Genomic DNA, 13,672 nt, shown 5'->3' with positions numbered 1-13,672 from the left:
TTTCTGTTGGTGTCTTTATTATTTTTTTCCTCTTAAATATATTGGCTTCAATCTGATGTTTTGTTTCTAGTTTCATGAAATGGATATTTAAGTCATTGATTTTTCAGCCTATCTTCTTTTTAATATACAAATTTAAAGTTATAAAGATTTTAATAAGTTTTTATATCCCACAGATATTTAACTATTGTATTTTTCTTTATGCTATTCAAAATAATGTTCAAAATATTTTTGTTTCCCTTGTTATTCTTTAATCCATAGTTTGTATTATTAATTTCCAATTGTTAGGTATTTTTTAGTATTTTTTTGTCACTGATTTCTAGATTTATTCAACTGTGATCAGAAAACATATACCATATGATTTCAGTACTTTGATACTTATTGAGACTTGCTTATTGCCTAGTCTATTGTCACTTTTGTTAACTGTTCCATGTGAACTTGAAAAAAATGTATATTGTGCAGTTGTTTGCTGTAAAGTCTTTATACTATGTCAAGTTGTATTAATTATATTATTCAAATTTTCTATATCTCTACTGATACATTTTTGTCTTCTTGGTCTATTAGTTATTAAAATGAGTATGCCAAAGTCTCCAACTATAATTGTCAGTTTGCACATTATGACTTTTCCTTTTAAAATTTTGGTTTTATATTTTTTAAAACTATGTCAGTGGGTACATAAAAATCTTGAATTACTACATCTTTTTATTGGATTGAGCTTTGTACCATTATAAAATGTCCCCATTTATTTTTATTTATCTTAAAGTTAACTTAGTTAAATTAGTTTAGCTCCATGAGCTTTTTTTTTTAACATTTTTATTGGAGTATAATTGCTTTACAATGGTGTGTTAGTTTCTGCTTTATAACAAAGAGAATCAGTTATACATATACATATATCCCCATATCTCTTCCCTCTTGTGTCTCCCTCCCTCTCACCGTCCCTATCCCACCCTTCTAGCTGGTCACAAAGAACCGAGCTGATCTCCCTGTGCCATGTGACTGCTTCCCACTAGCTAGCTATTTTACATTTGGAGGTTATTATCCATTGGTGAGCACAGTGTATCCCTTCTCCATTAAAAAAAAATTAACCATTATGTGTCCTTATATTCTTGGTGTATCTCCTATAATCCCCTGTGACATTTTCATTTTTTAAGTGGTGTACTTAGTCCATATACTTTTCTTAACATGAGAACAATCCTCTTACCAATTTTTGTGTGTAAAACACTGTATTGTTAACTATAGGCACAATGTTATACAGAATATTTCTATAACTTATTAATCTTACTCCATTTGCTTTTAATGTAGTTACTTTATGTTTGGATTTAAATATAATATTTAATTTTTTGTTTATTATTTGTCCCATATTTTTTGTTATTTCTCCTTTATTGCTTTCCTTTATGTTAATAAAACATTTTATTTACATTTCCTTCTCTATTATTTTATGCAAATGCCTTTCATTATTCTTTTGTGGTTAGCTTAAAAATGAAAGCATAATCCTTTGATTTATTGATGTTTACCACAAATTAGTATTTTTACCATTCCCCAGAAATGCAAGCTTCTTCTTTTTTTTTCTTAACATCTTTATTGGAGTATATCTGCTTTACAAGAATGTGTTAGTTTCTGCTTTATAACAAAGTGAATCAATTATACATATACATATGTTCGCATATCTTTTCCCTCTTCATCTCCCCCCCTCCCACCCTCCCTACCCCACCCTTCTAGGTGGTCACAAACCACCTAGCTGATCTCCCTGTGCTGTGCAGCTGCTTCCCACTAGCTATCTATTTTACATTTGGTAGTGTATATACGTCCATGCCAATCTCTCACTTTGTCAGAGCTTACCGTTCCCCCTCCCCATATCCTCAAGTCCATGCTGTAGTAGGTCTGTGTCTTTATTCCCTTCTTACCCCTAGGTTCTTCATGACCTTATTTTTTTTCTTAGATTCCATATATATGTGTTAGCTTATGGTATTTGTTTTTCTCTTTCTGACTTACTTCACTCTGTAGGACAAACTCTAGGTCCATCCACCTCACTACAAATAACTCAATTTCGTTTCCTTTAACAGCTGAGTAATATTCTATTTTACCTGTATGCAGAAAATTATAAGACACTAATGAAAGAATTTAAAGATGATATAAATAGATGGAGAGATATACCATGTTCTTGGATTGGAAGAATCAACATTGTGAAAATGACTGTACTACCCAAAGCAATCTACAGATTCAATGCAATGCCTATCAAACTACCACTGACATTTTTCACAGAACTAGAACAAAAAAATTCACAATATTTATGGAAACACAAAAGACCCCGAATAGCCAGAGCAATCTTGAGAACTAAAAATGGAGCTGGAGGAATCACGCTCCCTGACATCAGACTATACTACAAAGCTACAGTAATCAAGACAGTATGGTACTGGCACAAAAACAGAAATGTACAACAATGGAACAAGATAGAAAGCCCAGGAATAAATCCATGCACATATGGTCACCTTATCTTTGATAAAGGAGGCAAGAATATACAGTGGAGAAAAGACAGCCTCTTCAATAAGTGGTGCTGGGAAAACTGGACAAGTACATGTAAAATGAGATTTTTTAATGAGATTTAAAATGAGATTCTAATCTATGAGATTAGAACACTCCCTGACACCATACACAAAAATAAGCTCAAAATGGATTAAAGTCCTAGATGTAAGGCCAGAAACTATCAAACTCTTAGAGGAAATCATAGGCAGAACACTGTATGACATAAATCACAGCAAGATCCTTTTTGACCCACCTCCTAGAGAAATGGAAATAAAAACAGGAATAAACAAATGGGACCTAATGGAACTGCAAAGCTTTTGCACAGCAAAGGAAACCATAAACAAGACAGAAAGACAACCCTCAGAATGGGAGAAAATATTTGCAAATGAAGCAACTGACAAAGGATTAATCTCCAAAATTTACAAGCAGCTCATGCAGCTCAATAAGAAAAAAAAAGCAACCCAATCCAAAAATGGGCAGAAGACCTAAATAGATATTTCTCCAAAGAAGATATACAGATTGCCAACAAACACATGAAAGAATGCTCCACATCATTAATCATTAGAGAAATGCAAATCAAAGCTACAATAAGATTTCATCTCACACCAGTCAGAATGGCCATCATCAAAAAATCTAGAAACAATAAATGCTGGAGAGAGTGTGGAGAAAAGGGAACACTCTTGCACTGCTGGTGGGAATGTAAATTGATACAGCCACTATGGAGAACAATATGGAGGTTCCTTAAAATACTACAAATAGAACTACCATACAACCCAGCAATGCCACTACTGGGCATATACCCTGAGAAAACCGTAATTCAAAAAGAGTCATGTACCAAAATGTTCATTGCAGCTCTATTTCCAATAGCCCGGAGATGGAAGCAACCTAAATGTCTATCATCGGTTGAATGGAGAAACAAGTTATGTTCATTTTTGAAGAATAATTTTGCTGGGTTAAGAATCTTAAATTTGCATGTTTTTTTTTTTTTTTAGAATTTTAAATATACCCTTCCATTCTCTTCTGGCTTCTATTACTAATTTTTCCCTTTATGTCAGGATACAGATTCGGATCACCTATGTACCAAAGGAATATACACATAATCATTTATAGCACTAAAAAAGTATATTTTGAAATGAATAAAACTTTTCAGAGGTTTAACTATATTTGAATTTCCAATAATTTGAGACTAAGCCCACATCTATATAAGACAAGCATGTTGGCAGAATTTTCCCATTTCTCACTGTTCCTTGATTGCCCTTTCTAATGTTTTCCAAAGTGAGGTGCATGTGCAGGACAATCCATTGGATTGTAGGGACAGGATATGAGAATTTTAATTTATATATTTTATTTCATATCAAATTTTTCTATCTTAATATATAATTTATAAGGTATATTATTACAGTAGAATATGAATTATACACACATCACAATTATTGAGTTGTGCTCAAAAGAAAGTTTGAAAAAAATTACTTTAGACTGTAGGAAATGTCAAAATCAATGCAGATGCAAAGTATTTTTCCCAGGATGTGAAAGCAGTGATCCAGCCAGCATGTCAGACTTCCAAACTGTTAAATTTCCAAACTCCCAGGCCATATAATCTTCTAGCTACTCTATAGAATGAATATGGTTTCAACACAAACTAATAGACAATTGATCTATATTTTGTAAAAGCAAAACCACAAGCTTTGACTATTTCAGAAATCTATGAAGTTTCCTGTTTCAAGACAATTCAAAGCAGTGATTCTTAACTTCAACTGAGTTTCCAAATAACTTGGAGAGTTTTTAAATACAGGCTTGATAAAGCCACACACAGATATTCTGCTTCATGGGTCCAGGAGCAGTTCTCAGACATGTTTACATTTTAAAAATGTCCAAGTTAATTATCATGTTTACCTCTAGTTGAGAACCACTGGACTAGATATTTTTATTACTCAGTGTCTCCAAAATCTTTCTAAGTAAGTCAGTAGTTATTTAATGATGAATATGGACCAGGCTTTGTGCTGGTACCAAAGCTGTACTTAGGAAATGAAAATAAATTTGACTCATATATAAATATATTTGATCATTTTGACCTATTTTTGTTTGTTTTTACAAACTTGATGGCTTAGGTCAGTCAAAAAATCATGCTCTAAAGTATTTCTGTATATAAGTACAATCTCAGAATTAACAGTGGTCACAACCTACTGTTCCCCTTAATTAATAAGGAAGTAATATTTAAAAATAAATAAAATAATTTTTTTAAAAACATAAAAAATTTAAAAATAGCCCATAAAAATTAAACAATAAAAATAAAAATAAATTATACCGTGTGTATCCTCGATGGACAGTATAATTATTACCAGAATAAATGAGTACTTTCCAAGATTTCTCAAAGCATTACTATTAAAGGCATCTTAGTAATAATAGTCATTATTATTATTAGCCATAATACAAATTCAATTAAACATTTTCTTTTTTTTAACAGACGAGAAGTAAACATCAGAACATATGATAATTCCTTACCAAGTAAGGATTTAGTCTTTGGGGCTCAATATTATTTAGATTATATTTGAAAATAATTTTATGGAAAATGACTAGTCTCTTCCATTCAATGTGATAAAGCTTAAATGCCCTGAATTTTTGCTAAAGTTTAAGAGAATCATGTATATTGGTGTGTGTGTGTGTGTGTGTGTGTGTGTGTGTGTGTGTGTGCGTTTAAAGTATTTCTGGACTTGATGTGGGTTTCTACTAGCTATTTTAAAAGGAAATATTTAGTTCTTCCTAATTATAAAAGTCAAACTTATTTGCAAAAGGTTTTCTTGTTTTTAAAATTCACCATTACAAAACTCAAAGTAGAGAAGGAAAATATAGTCAGAAAGATGAAAGTGGATATTCCAGGTGTTGAAAAGCTACAACTATAGAAGAGTTCTCCTTAATATATTGAGCTGAAATCCACTTGCACTGCTACAACGTTTATCCATTGGTCTAGTTATTCCCTCATGAAACATGTAGGTGAAATCTCTAACATTGTAATTAAGAGCATGTATTCTGGAGCCAAACTATCTGTGTTTGAATCTTAACTCTTCTACTTACTTTATGATTTTGGGGCAAGTAATTTAACCTCTCTCAGTGCTCTATTTTTCTATATCTGTAAAATGGAGGCAATTATAAATTATATTACCTAATTCAAAGGGTTGTGATGATTAATAAGTTGATATATGTAAAGTGCTTAAAACATAGTCTAGCATATAGTAAACACTGTATAAGTGTTAGCAGTTGCAGCAATCCTATTGTTACTTTTGCTACCATTCTTGTATATACCAGCTCTTTAAATGTTTGAGTATAATGATCGCATCTCTCATTAACCTCCTCATCTCCAGGAGAAGTATCTGAATTATCTCAATACCTCTTCTTTTGATAGTTCCCAGATAGTTTGATCCTCCTAATCACTCTATTCTGGTGCCCTCAAATGTGTACATGCCCTTTCTGAGTATAATTGCTTTACAATGGTGTGTTCGTTTCTGCTTTATAACAAGGTGAATCAGTTATACATATGTATATATCCCCATATCTCTTCCCTCTTGCGTCTCCCTGCTGCCCACCCTCCCTATCCAACCCTTCTGGCTGGTCACAAAGCACAAAGTCATTGGGGTCAGAGGAGAACTAAAAGATGCACTTAGGTTTAAGGAATCGAGAGTTTTACTGACTATTCTCGGGATTGTGCTAGCTGTTATTGGGATTATAAAAAAAGACGTTATATTTGCTGCAATCCAACCAAAATGACATAAAGAAAAAAAACAACACAGTTGAGTTGATGGAGATGTTTTGATGGAAACAGTGAATTTTTCTCTATTTTCCCTTCTTACAGTTTGATTGTATTATTGTAATTATTATGATTTATGTAACTGTGAAAATTGGTTTCATCTAGAAAATAAAATTACCAATGTCATTTTAAAGTTATTTTGGTGCTAAATGGAGAAATCAGTTTTTATCTTTCCTAACTAATATGAAATAAACTACAAACTCCAGGGGGGAAAGCTATATTTTGAGTGATAACTTAATATATTTATTGCTCAAGAATAGTTCAGGGCTGATGAAAGTCTGGCTATTAACTGCAAATTGTCTATTATTCTCTCTTATTTCAGTCAGGGAATCAAGCAGAAAATTATGGAATCAACAATACTTCACTTTACATTTCCCAAACAACCACAGCCAGGTAGTAAAAAGAGATTAAGACCTTCAGAAACACAAACTGCAGTTCTTGTAAATATTAATGTCATTTATTATGAAATTTAAGATGAGACAATATATAAATATAAATTATATATATATATAAAATTTGAATTTTACTACCAATTGGAAGCAGATATTTCTAAATTTATAACTCCCTGTATAGTAGATTGCCTCCAACTACTTCAGATTAAACTTTATTTATACGTGGTTCTCAATTTCAAAGGCATTATATACCTCATAGTCTAGGTAAGCTGGAGAATCTAATGTTGCAACTGGAGGGATCTATCAGGAAAATTTAACCGGCCACAAAACAACATATAAAATTTGAGTCTTAGAAGAGGAGACAATTTTTTCTAAACATCTTTATTGGAGCATAATTGCTTTACAATGCTGTGTTAGTTTCTGCTTTATAACAAAGTGAATCAGCTATACATATACATATATCCTTATACTTCCTCCCTCTTGCATCTCCCTCCCACCCTCCATAACCCACCCCTCTAGGTGGTCACAAAGCACCGAGCTGATCTCCCTGTGATATGCAGCTGCTTCCCACTAGCTATCTATTTTACAATTGGTAGTGTATATATGTCAATGCCACTCTCTCACTTTACCCCAGCTTACCCTTCCCCCTCCCTGTATCCTCAAGTCCATTATCCAGGTCTGTGTCTTTATTCCTGTCCTGCACCTAGGTTTTGCAGAGCCATTTTTCTTTTTTTTTAGATTCCATGTATATATGTTAGCATATGGTATTTTTTTTCTCTTTCTGGTTTACTTCACTCTGTATGACAGACTCTAGGTGCATCCACATCACTACAAATAACTCAATTTCGTTTCTTTTTATGTCTGAGTAATATTCCATTATATATATGTTCCACATCTTCTTTATTGATTCATCTGTCGATGGACATGTAGGTTGCTCCATGTCCTGACTATTGTAAATAGTGTTGCAATGAACATTGTGGTACATGATTCTTCTTGAATTATGTTTTTTTAAGAGTATATGTCCAGTAGTGGGATTGCTGGGTTGTATGGTAGTTCTATTTTTACTTTTTTAAGGAACTTCCACACTGTTCTACATAGTGGCTGTATCAATTTTCGTTCCCAACAACAGTGCAAGAGGGTTCCCTTTTCTCCACAACCTCAGCAGCATTTATTGTTTGTAGATTTTTTGATGATCGCCATTCTGAACACTGTGAGGTGATATCTCATTGTAGTGTTGATTTTCATTTCTCTAATGATTATGATGTTGAGAATTCTTTCATGTGTTTGTTGGCAATCTGTATATCTTCTTTGGAGAAATGTCTGTTTAGGTCTTCTGCCCATTTTGCATTGAGTTGTTTGTTTTTTTTATATTCAGCTGCATGAGCTGCTTGTAAATTTTGGAGCTTAATCCTTTCTCACTTGCTTCCTTGCAAATATTTTCTCCCATTCTGAGGGTTGTCTTTCTGTCTTGTTTATGTTTTCCTTTGATATGCAAAAGCTTTTAAATTTCATTAGGTCCCATTTGTTAATTTTTGTTTTTATTTCCACTTTTCTAGGACATGGGTCAAAAAGGATCTTGCTGTGATTTATGCCATAGAGTGTTCTGCTTATGTTTTTGTCTAAGAGTTTGATAGTTTCTGGCCTTACATTTAGGTCTTTAATCCATTTTGAGTTTATTTTTGTGTATGGTGTTAGGGAGTATTCTAATTTCATTCTTTACATGCAGCTGTCCTGTATTCCCAGCACCACTTATTGAAGACGCTGTCTTTTCTCCACTGCATATTCTTGCCTCCTTTATCAAAATAAGGTGACCATATGTGCATGGGTTTAACTCTTGCTTTTCTATCCTGTTCCATTGATTTATATTTCTCTTTCTGTGCCAGTACCATACTGTGTTGATTATTGTAGCTTTGCAGTATAATCTGAAGTCAGGGAGCCTGATTCCTCCAGATCCGTTTTTCTCTCTCAAGATTGCTTTGGCTATTCAGGGTCTTTTGTATTTCCATAAAATTGTGAAGTATTTTGTTTTCTTTCTGTGAAAACTGCCATTGGTAGTTTGATAAGGGTTGCGTTGAATCTGTAGATTACTTTCGATAGTATAGTCACTTTCACATGTTGATACTTCCAATCCAAGATCATGGTGTATCTCTCCATCTGTTTGTATTATCTTTAATTTCTTTCATCAGGGTCTTATAGTTTTCTGCATACAGGTCTTTTCTCTCCCTAGGTAGGTTTATTCCTACGTTTTTTCTTCTTTTTGTTACAATGATAAATATGAGTGTTTCCTTAATTTCTCTTTCAGATTTTTCAATATTAGTGTATAGGAACGCAAGAGAGTTCTGTGCATAATTTTATATCCTGCTGTTTTACTAAATTCATTGATTAGCTCTAGTAGTTTCCTGGTTGCATCTATAGGATTCTCTATGTTTAGTATCATGCCATCTGCAAACAGTGACAGATTTACTTCTTCTTTTCCAGTTTGGATTCCTTTTATTTCTTTTTCTTGTCTGATCACTGTGGCTAAAACTTCCAAAACTATGTTGAATAATAGTGTTGAGAGAGGAAAATCTTGCCTTGTTCCAGATCTTAGTGAAAATGTTTTCAGTTTTTCACCATTGAGAATGATGTTGGCTGTGGGTTTTTCATATATGGCCTTTATTATGTTGAGGTAAGTTCCTTTTATGCCTACTTTCTGGAAGTTTTTTATCATAAATGTTTTTTGAATTTTGTCAAGTGCTTTTTTTGCATCTATTGAGATGATCATATGTTTTTTCTCTTTCAATTTGTTAATATGGTGTATTACATTGATTGATTTGCATATATTGAAAAAATCCTTGCATTCCTGGAATAAACCTCACTTGATCATGGTGTATGATCCTTTTAATGTGATGTTGGATTCTCTTTGCTAGTATTTTGTTGAGCATATTTCCGTCAATGTTCGTCAGTGATATTGGCCTGTAGTTTTCTTTCTTTGTGACATCTTTGTCTGGTTTTCATATCAGGGTTATGGTGGCCTCGTAGGATGAGTTTGGGAGTGTTCCTCCCCCTGCTATATTATGGAAGATTTTGAGAAGGATAAGTGTTTGCTCTTCTCTAAATGTTTGATAGAATTCGCCTGTGAAGCCATCTGTTCCTGGGCTTTTGTTTGTTGGAAGATTCTTAATCACAGTCTCAATTTCACTACTTGAGGAGCCCATCTTGATGAGGTTTCAGGGCCTTTCCATTTTCTTTAATCTGGCATTCAAATACTAGATACTTGGAGATTCACGTTTTCTACTGCTTTTATAAAGTGAAGTTATTCTATCAACTAACAAAAAGAAAAGCTAGCCTACCGAGGTCACCCAGATATCAAAATATATTTTAAAAGTATCTCCCAAAGCAGGGTCACAGTCAATGAATTTATTCAATGGTCATTTTTACATCTGTAGAGATCAAAGTTTCATGCTTCTCTTCATTGTCCTCCTTTAATTCCATATAACAATTTCACTGACTGGTGATATCCCTAATGGATAGCTGAAGGAGTATAAGAAGTAAATGTAAATTAGTCTATGTGGCCACTATGACAACCAGATTTGAGAAATGTTTGGGTTGGAGTAAAAAATATACACTATTGTTACACTAAGAAATGTGTATATAATATTTGTTTTATTTTATGTCTTTGTTTTTGGCAGTATTTCACAGCAGGGATCTTAGGCTTTCAATCTGTTCAGAGACCTTGAAAGTAGGTGTAGAAATCAAGCTAGACCTGAAGTCTATAAAATTGTAGCCTATCATAAGAATTATCATAACAACCTTCAAGGGCATCAGCTTATTTCTGATCTGACTTGGGGCTGAGGGGTACATTAAATGTTCCAAAAGATCTCTCCCCTGTAGGAGTCCAAATAGAACATATTATCAGTTGTGAGGACAGGACCTGAAATGTCATGGATCATGTGGGCCTGCTCTGATCCTAATATTAATCACTGAGGAAATTCTAAGGTTCCTCCTAAATTTATTTTATTTCCAAAGTGGAGTTATCTCACATACACACACAAACACATATAGAATGTTGAAAAGGAAAAAAAAAACTATTTAAATAGATGGTTATCTAAAAGCTAGACTATTTTTATGTTTCAATATAACAAGATATAACTAATTCAAAAAACACATCATTATTCTCACCAAATTTTTTTCATAGACATGACAAAAGAAATTTAGATGAAGCTCAGAAGCCAGCTCATATATGGATAATACATTCATTAAGAAAAACATTTCAAAGGTCATCTATTAATTTAACTATCAGGAGACAGGCTTCACTCAGACATTCTTATACTCTTATCACTCATTCTAAAAAGGCAGAATCTAAAAAGTCCAAAGATGACAAAAAAGGAATAAATTTGAAGAAAGTTTCCAAGAAAGCTATAGGCCCACACAAAACAACTTTAGAATCCAAGAAAACAGTAAATAATGAGAAACCTAAAAGAGGAAATAAAGCAGTTAAAACTCCATCAAAATCATCACATGAAAGTCAACTATCTAAGAAGTCAAAGTCCAATTCAGAAGCAAACCCAGAATCCAAAGTTTCTAAGTCAGTCTCAATAAAGGATAAAAAAAAGATAAGAGATATTCAAAGGATTCCAGGGAGATGGATTTTGAATCCATATGTACAAAGAAGTATTATAGGAGCTGAAAGAACAATCGTGATGCCAAATCAGAGATTTGCTCAAAAAGTAGTTCAAATATGGATTTAATGATGTATTTAGAGGAGTCTGGTGCTGAACCCATGGAATTTGATATGTGGTTAAATAACTACTCACAGAATAATTTTAAAAAGCTTCCAAAGAAGGATGCAAAAAAGGATACAAAGGGGAAGGGCTCTGAAGCTGAATCTGAAGATTCAAAAGATGCAAAGAAAGATGAGAAGAAAGATAAGAAAAGTGCAATGAAAGACAGCAAGAAGGGTGCAAAGAAGGACACAGAGTCTACTGATGCAGAATCTGGAAACTCAAAGGATGCAAAGAAAGATTCAAAGAAAGATGACAAAAAATATGGCCAGAAGGATGCAGAAGAATCTGTAGATTCAAAAGATGCAAAGAAAAATTCAAAGAAAGATGACAAGGAAAAGGATGCCAAGAAGGATATTGTGTCTACTGATGCTGATTCTGAATCTGAAGGGGATACAAAAATGGGTAAAAAATTCAAAGAAAGATGACAAAAGGAAGTCTGCAATGAAGTCTGAAGAGTCTACTGAAACCAAGTCTGATTGGGAATCAAAGACGGACAAGAGGATTAAAAGAAGGTTAAGAAAGATTCAAAAAAGATGCAAAAAAGAAGGATGCAAAGAAGGACCTAGTGTCTAGTGATGCTGAATCTGATGTGTCTTCCGAGAAAAACCTAAAGAAGCCTGAAACATTGAAAAGTTCAGATGCTGAATCTGAAGAGTCACTATATAAACTTAGGCCTAAAAGGATAGTTGATGAATCAGATGCCACATCTACAGATTCAAAGAAGGAAGCACTGGAACCAAAGAGAAATTTCAAAATGCCATCCAAAAGGACTACATTCAAAGAAAAAGGGAAAAAAAGTAGGTACAGGTAGAGTTCCTCCATCAAGAGAAAGACCACCACTACTTCCTTGTGAGACTTTACTGCCATCACCTAAGGCCAAACGTCTCTGTGGGTGCCAGAATCCTCCTCCACCTCCAAAACCAAGATATGCTCCTTTGGTATGATTACTCCTGTTTTATTTTTAGAGAAAATTGGATTAAAAATGAAAGATAGTTTTAAATTTTGAGTTTATATGTTCTCTGAAGAATAGTTCCATTTTCCTGGAATACTGACAAGTTTGGGGCTCACAGATGAGAAAGATGAAGGGTACTTCCAAAGGACTCAAAAGATTTGCAAAACAAATATCAAAAAGTTAAAAATAATATTTAGACTGGAGCAGAGAGAACTGGCTTGTGATTTAAGAAAATATTTATAATTATTTTTAAAAAGTCATATTACAAAAGTGATTAACTGTTCTATATTTATGAAAGAACCAAAAGGAAAATGACTAAAAATTCTAAAGGACAGATTTTAGTGAGAAATAAAGACATTTCCTAGGCAGTTGTTGCATATAGTAAAAACTCAACCAAATTCAGACACAGCAAGATAGAAACATAGTATACTAGGATTCAGATATGCAAAAACCATATTTAATTATTTAATCCATACCTTTATGAGCGGTCTTTCTTACTGATAATTAGGGGGAAAATGTTAACTTGCTGGAAGTAACTAGATTTTCTCTGGTTTATAGCAGTCTCTTCAAGGTCAATCCAATCTCTTTGGAGGTAAATACTCTGTAAATTTAAAGTTTCTATTTCTCTCCTTTAGAAGATCTCACTTTCAATCCCCCTTCCTTCAAAACCTGGCTGTAAGGGGAAGCTTAGTTAGACATCTCATTTTGGATGGAAGGGCTGCTCTTCCCATTGTTGTCCTCCCTTTTTGGCTCTCTGATCTTTGGTTGAAGTGTAATTCATTTGCATGGTTTCTGGGAATAAGTCTGTGTTTCCTCTACTTTTGCACAGTGTTAATTGTCTATTCTCAGCATGGTAGGTCTGATGCTCTCTGTGCTGCTAAATTCAGAACATCTGTAGATATGGCTGGGTCTCGACCTTGAGCTTTATACTTAATTAATTTTTTCCCGCCCTTTCTCCTCTTCCTCCCTGTCCCCCTATTTTTGTTTTTCCCTCTCAGAGAGCTTCTATTTCCTCTTCTGGATTGGTGAGAATCTCCCTTTACCTTGTATTCCAAGTTTTTTCTATCCTTTGTTTATAATAAAACCTTATATATTGACCTCCATTTGCTCTTCATATATTTTCCATTTGTGGGAGGGATTTATAAATTCCTTTTATCTCTCTCAGAAAGCTTGGTTTTTAAGTCCATTTTTCTCCTGGTGAACTCAAAATGTCAGCTTTGACACTCAAAGCTGAGTAATG

General features: G+C 33.5%; 1 protein-coding gene across 1 annotated transcript; it reads left to right on the top strand.

Moving 5' to 3' along the window:
* The first annotated feature begins 4,839 nt into the window (after positions 1–4,839).
* Positions 4,840–12,424, top strand: CYLC1 (cylicin 1). The gene is given in 9 exon segments (XM_060137303.1): positions 4,840–4,871; positions 4,985–5,025; positions 6,645–6,715; positions 9,624–9,658; positions 10,892–11,298; positions 11,301–11,889; positions 11,891–11,999; positions 12,001–12,279; positions 12,281–12,424. Coding segments are annotated over 9 exon segments (1,707 nt in total).
* The last annotated feature ends 1,248 nt before the right edge of the window (positions 12,425–13,672 follow it).

The sequence above is a fragment of the Lagenorhynchus albirostris genome, chromosome X, assembly GCF_949774975.1.
Source record: "Lagenorhynchus albirostris chromosome X, mLagAlb1.1, whole genome shotgun sequence".
NCBI lineage: Eukaryota > Metazoa > Chordata > Mammalia > Artiodactyla > Delphinidae > Lagenorhynchus > Lagenorhynchus albirostris.
The sequence above is the reverse complement of the archived record's forward strand: the minus strand, read 5'-3'. Positions and strand labels throughout refer to the sequence as shown.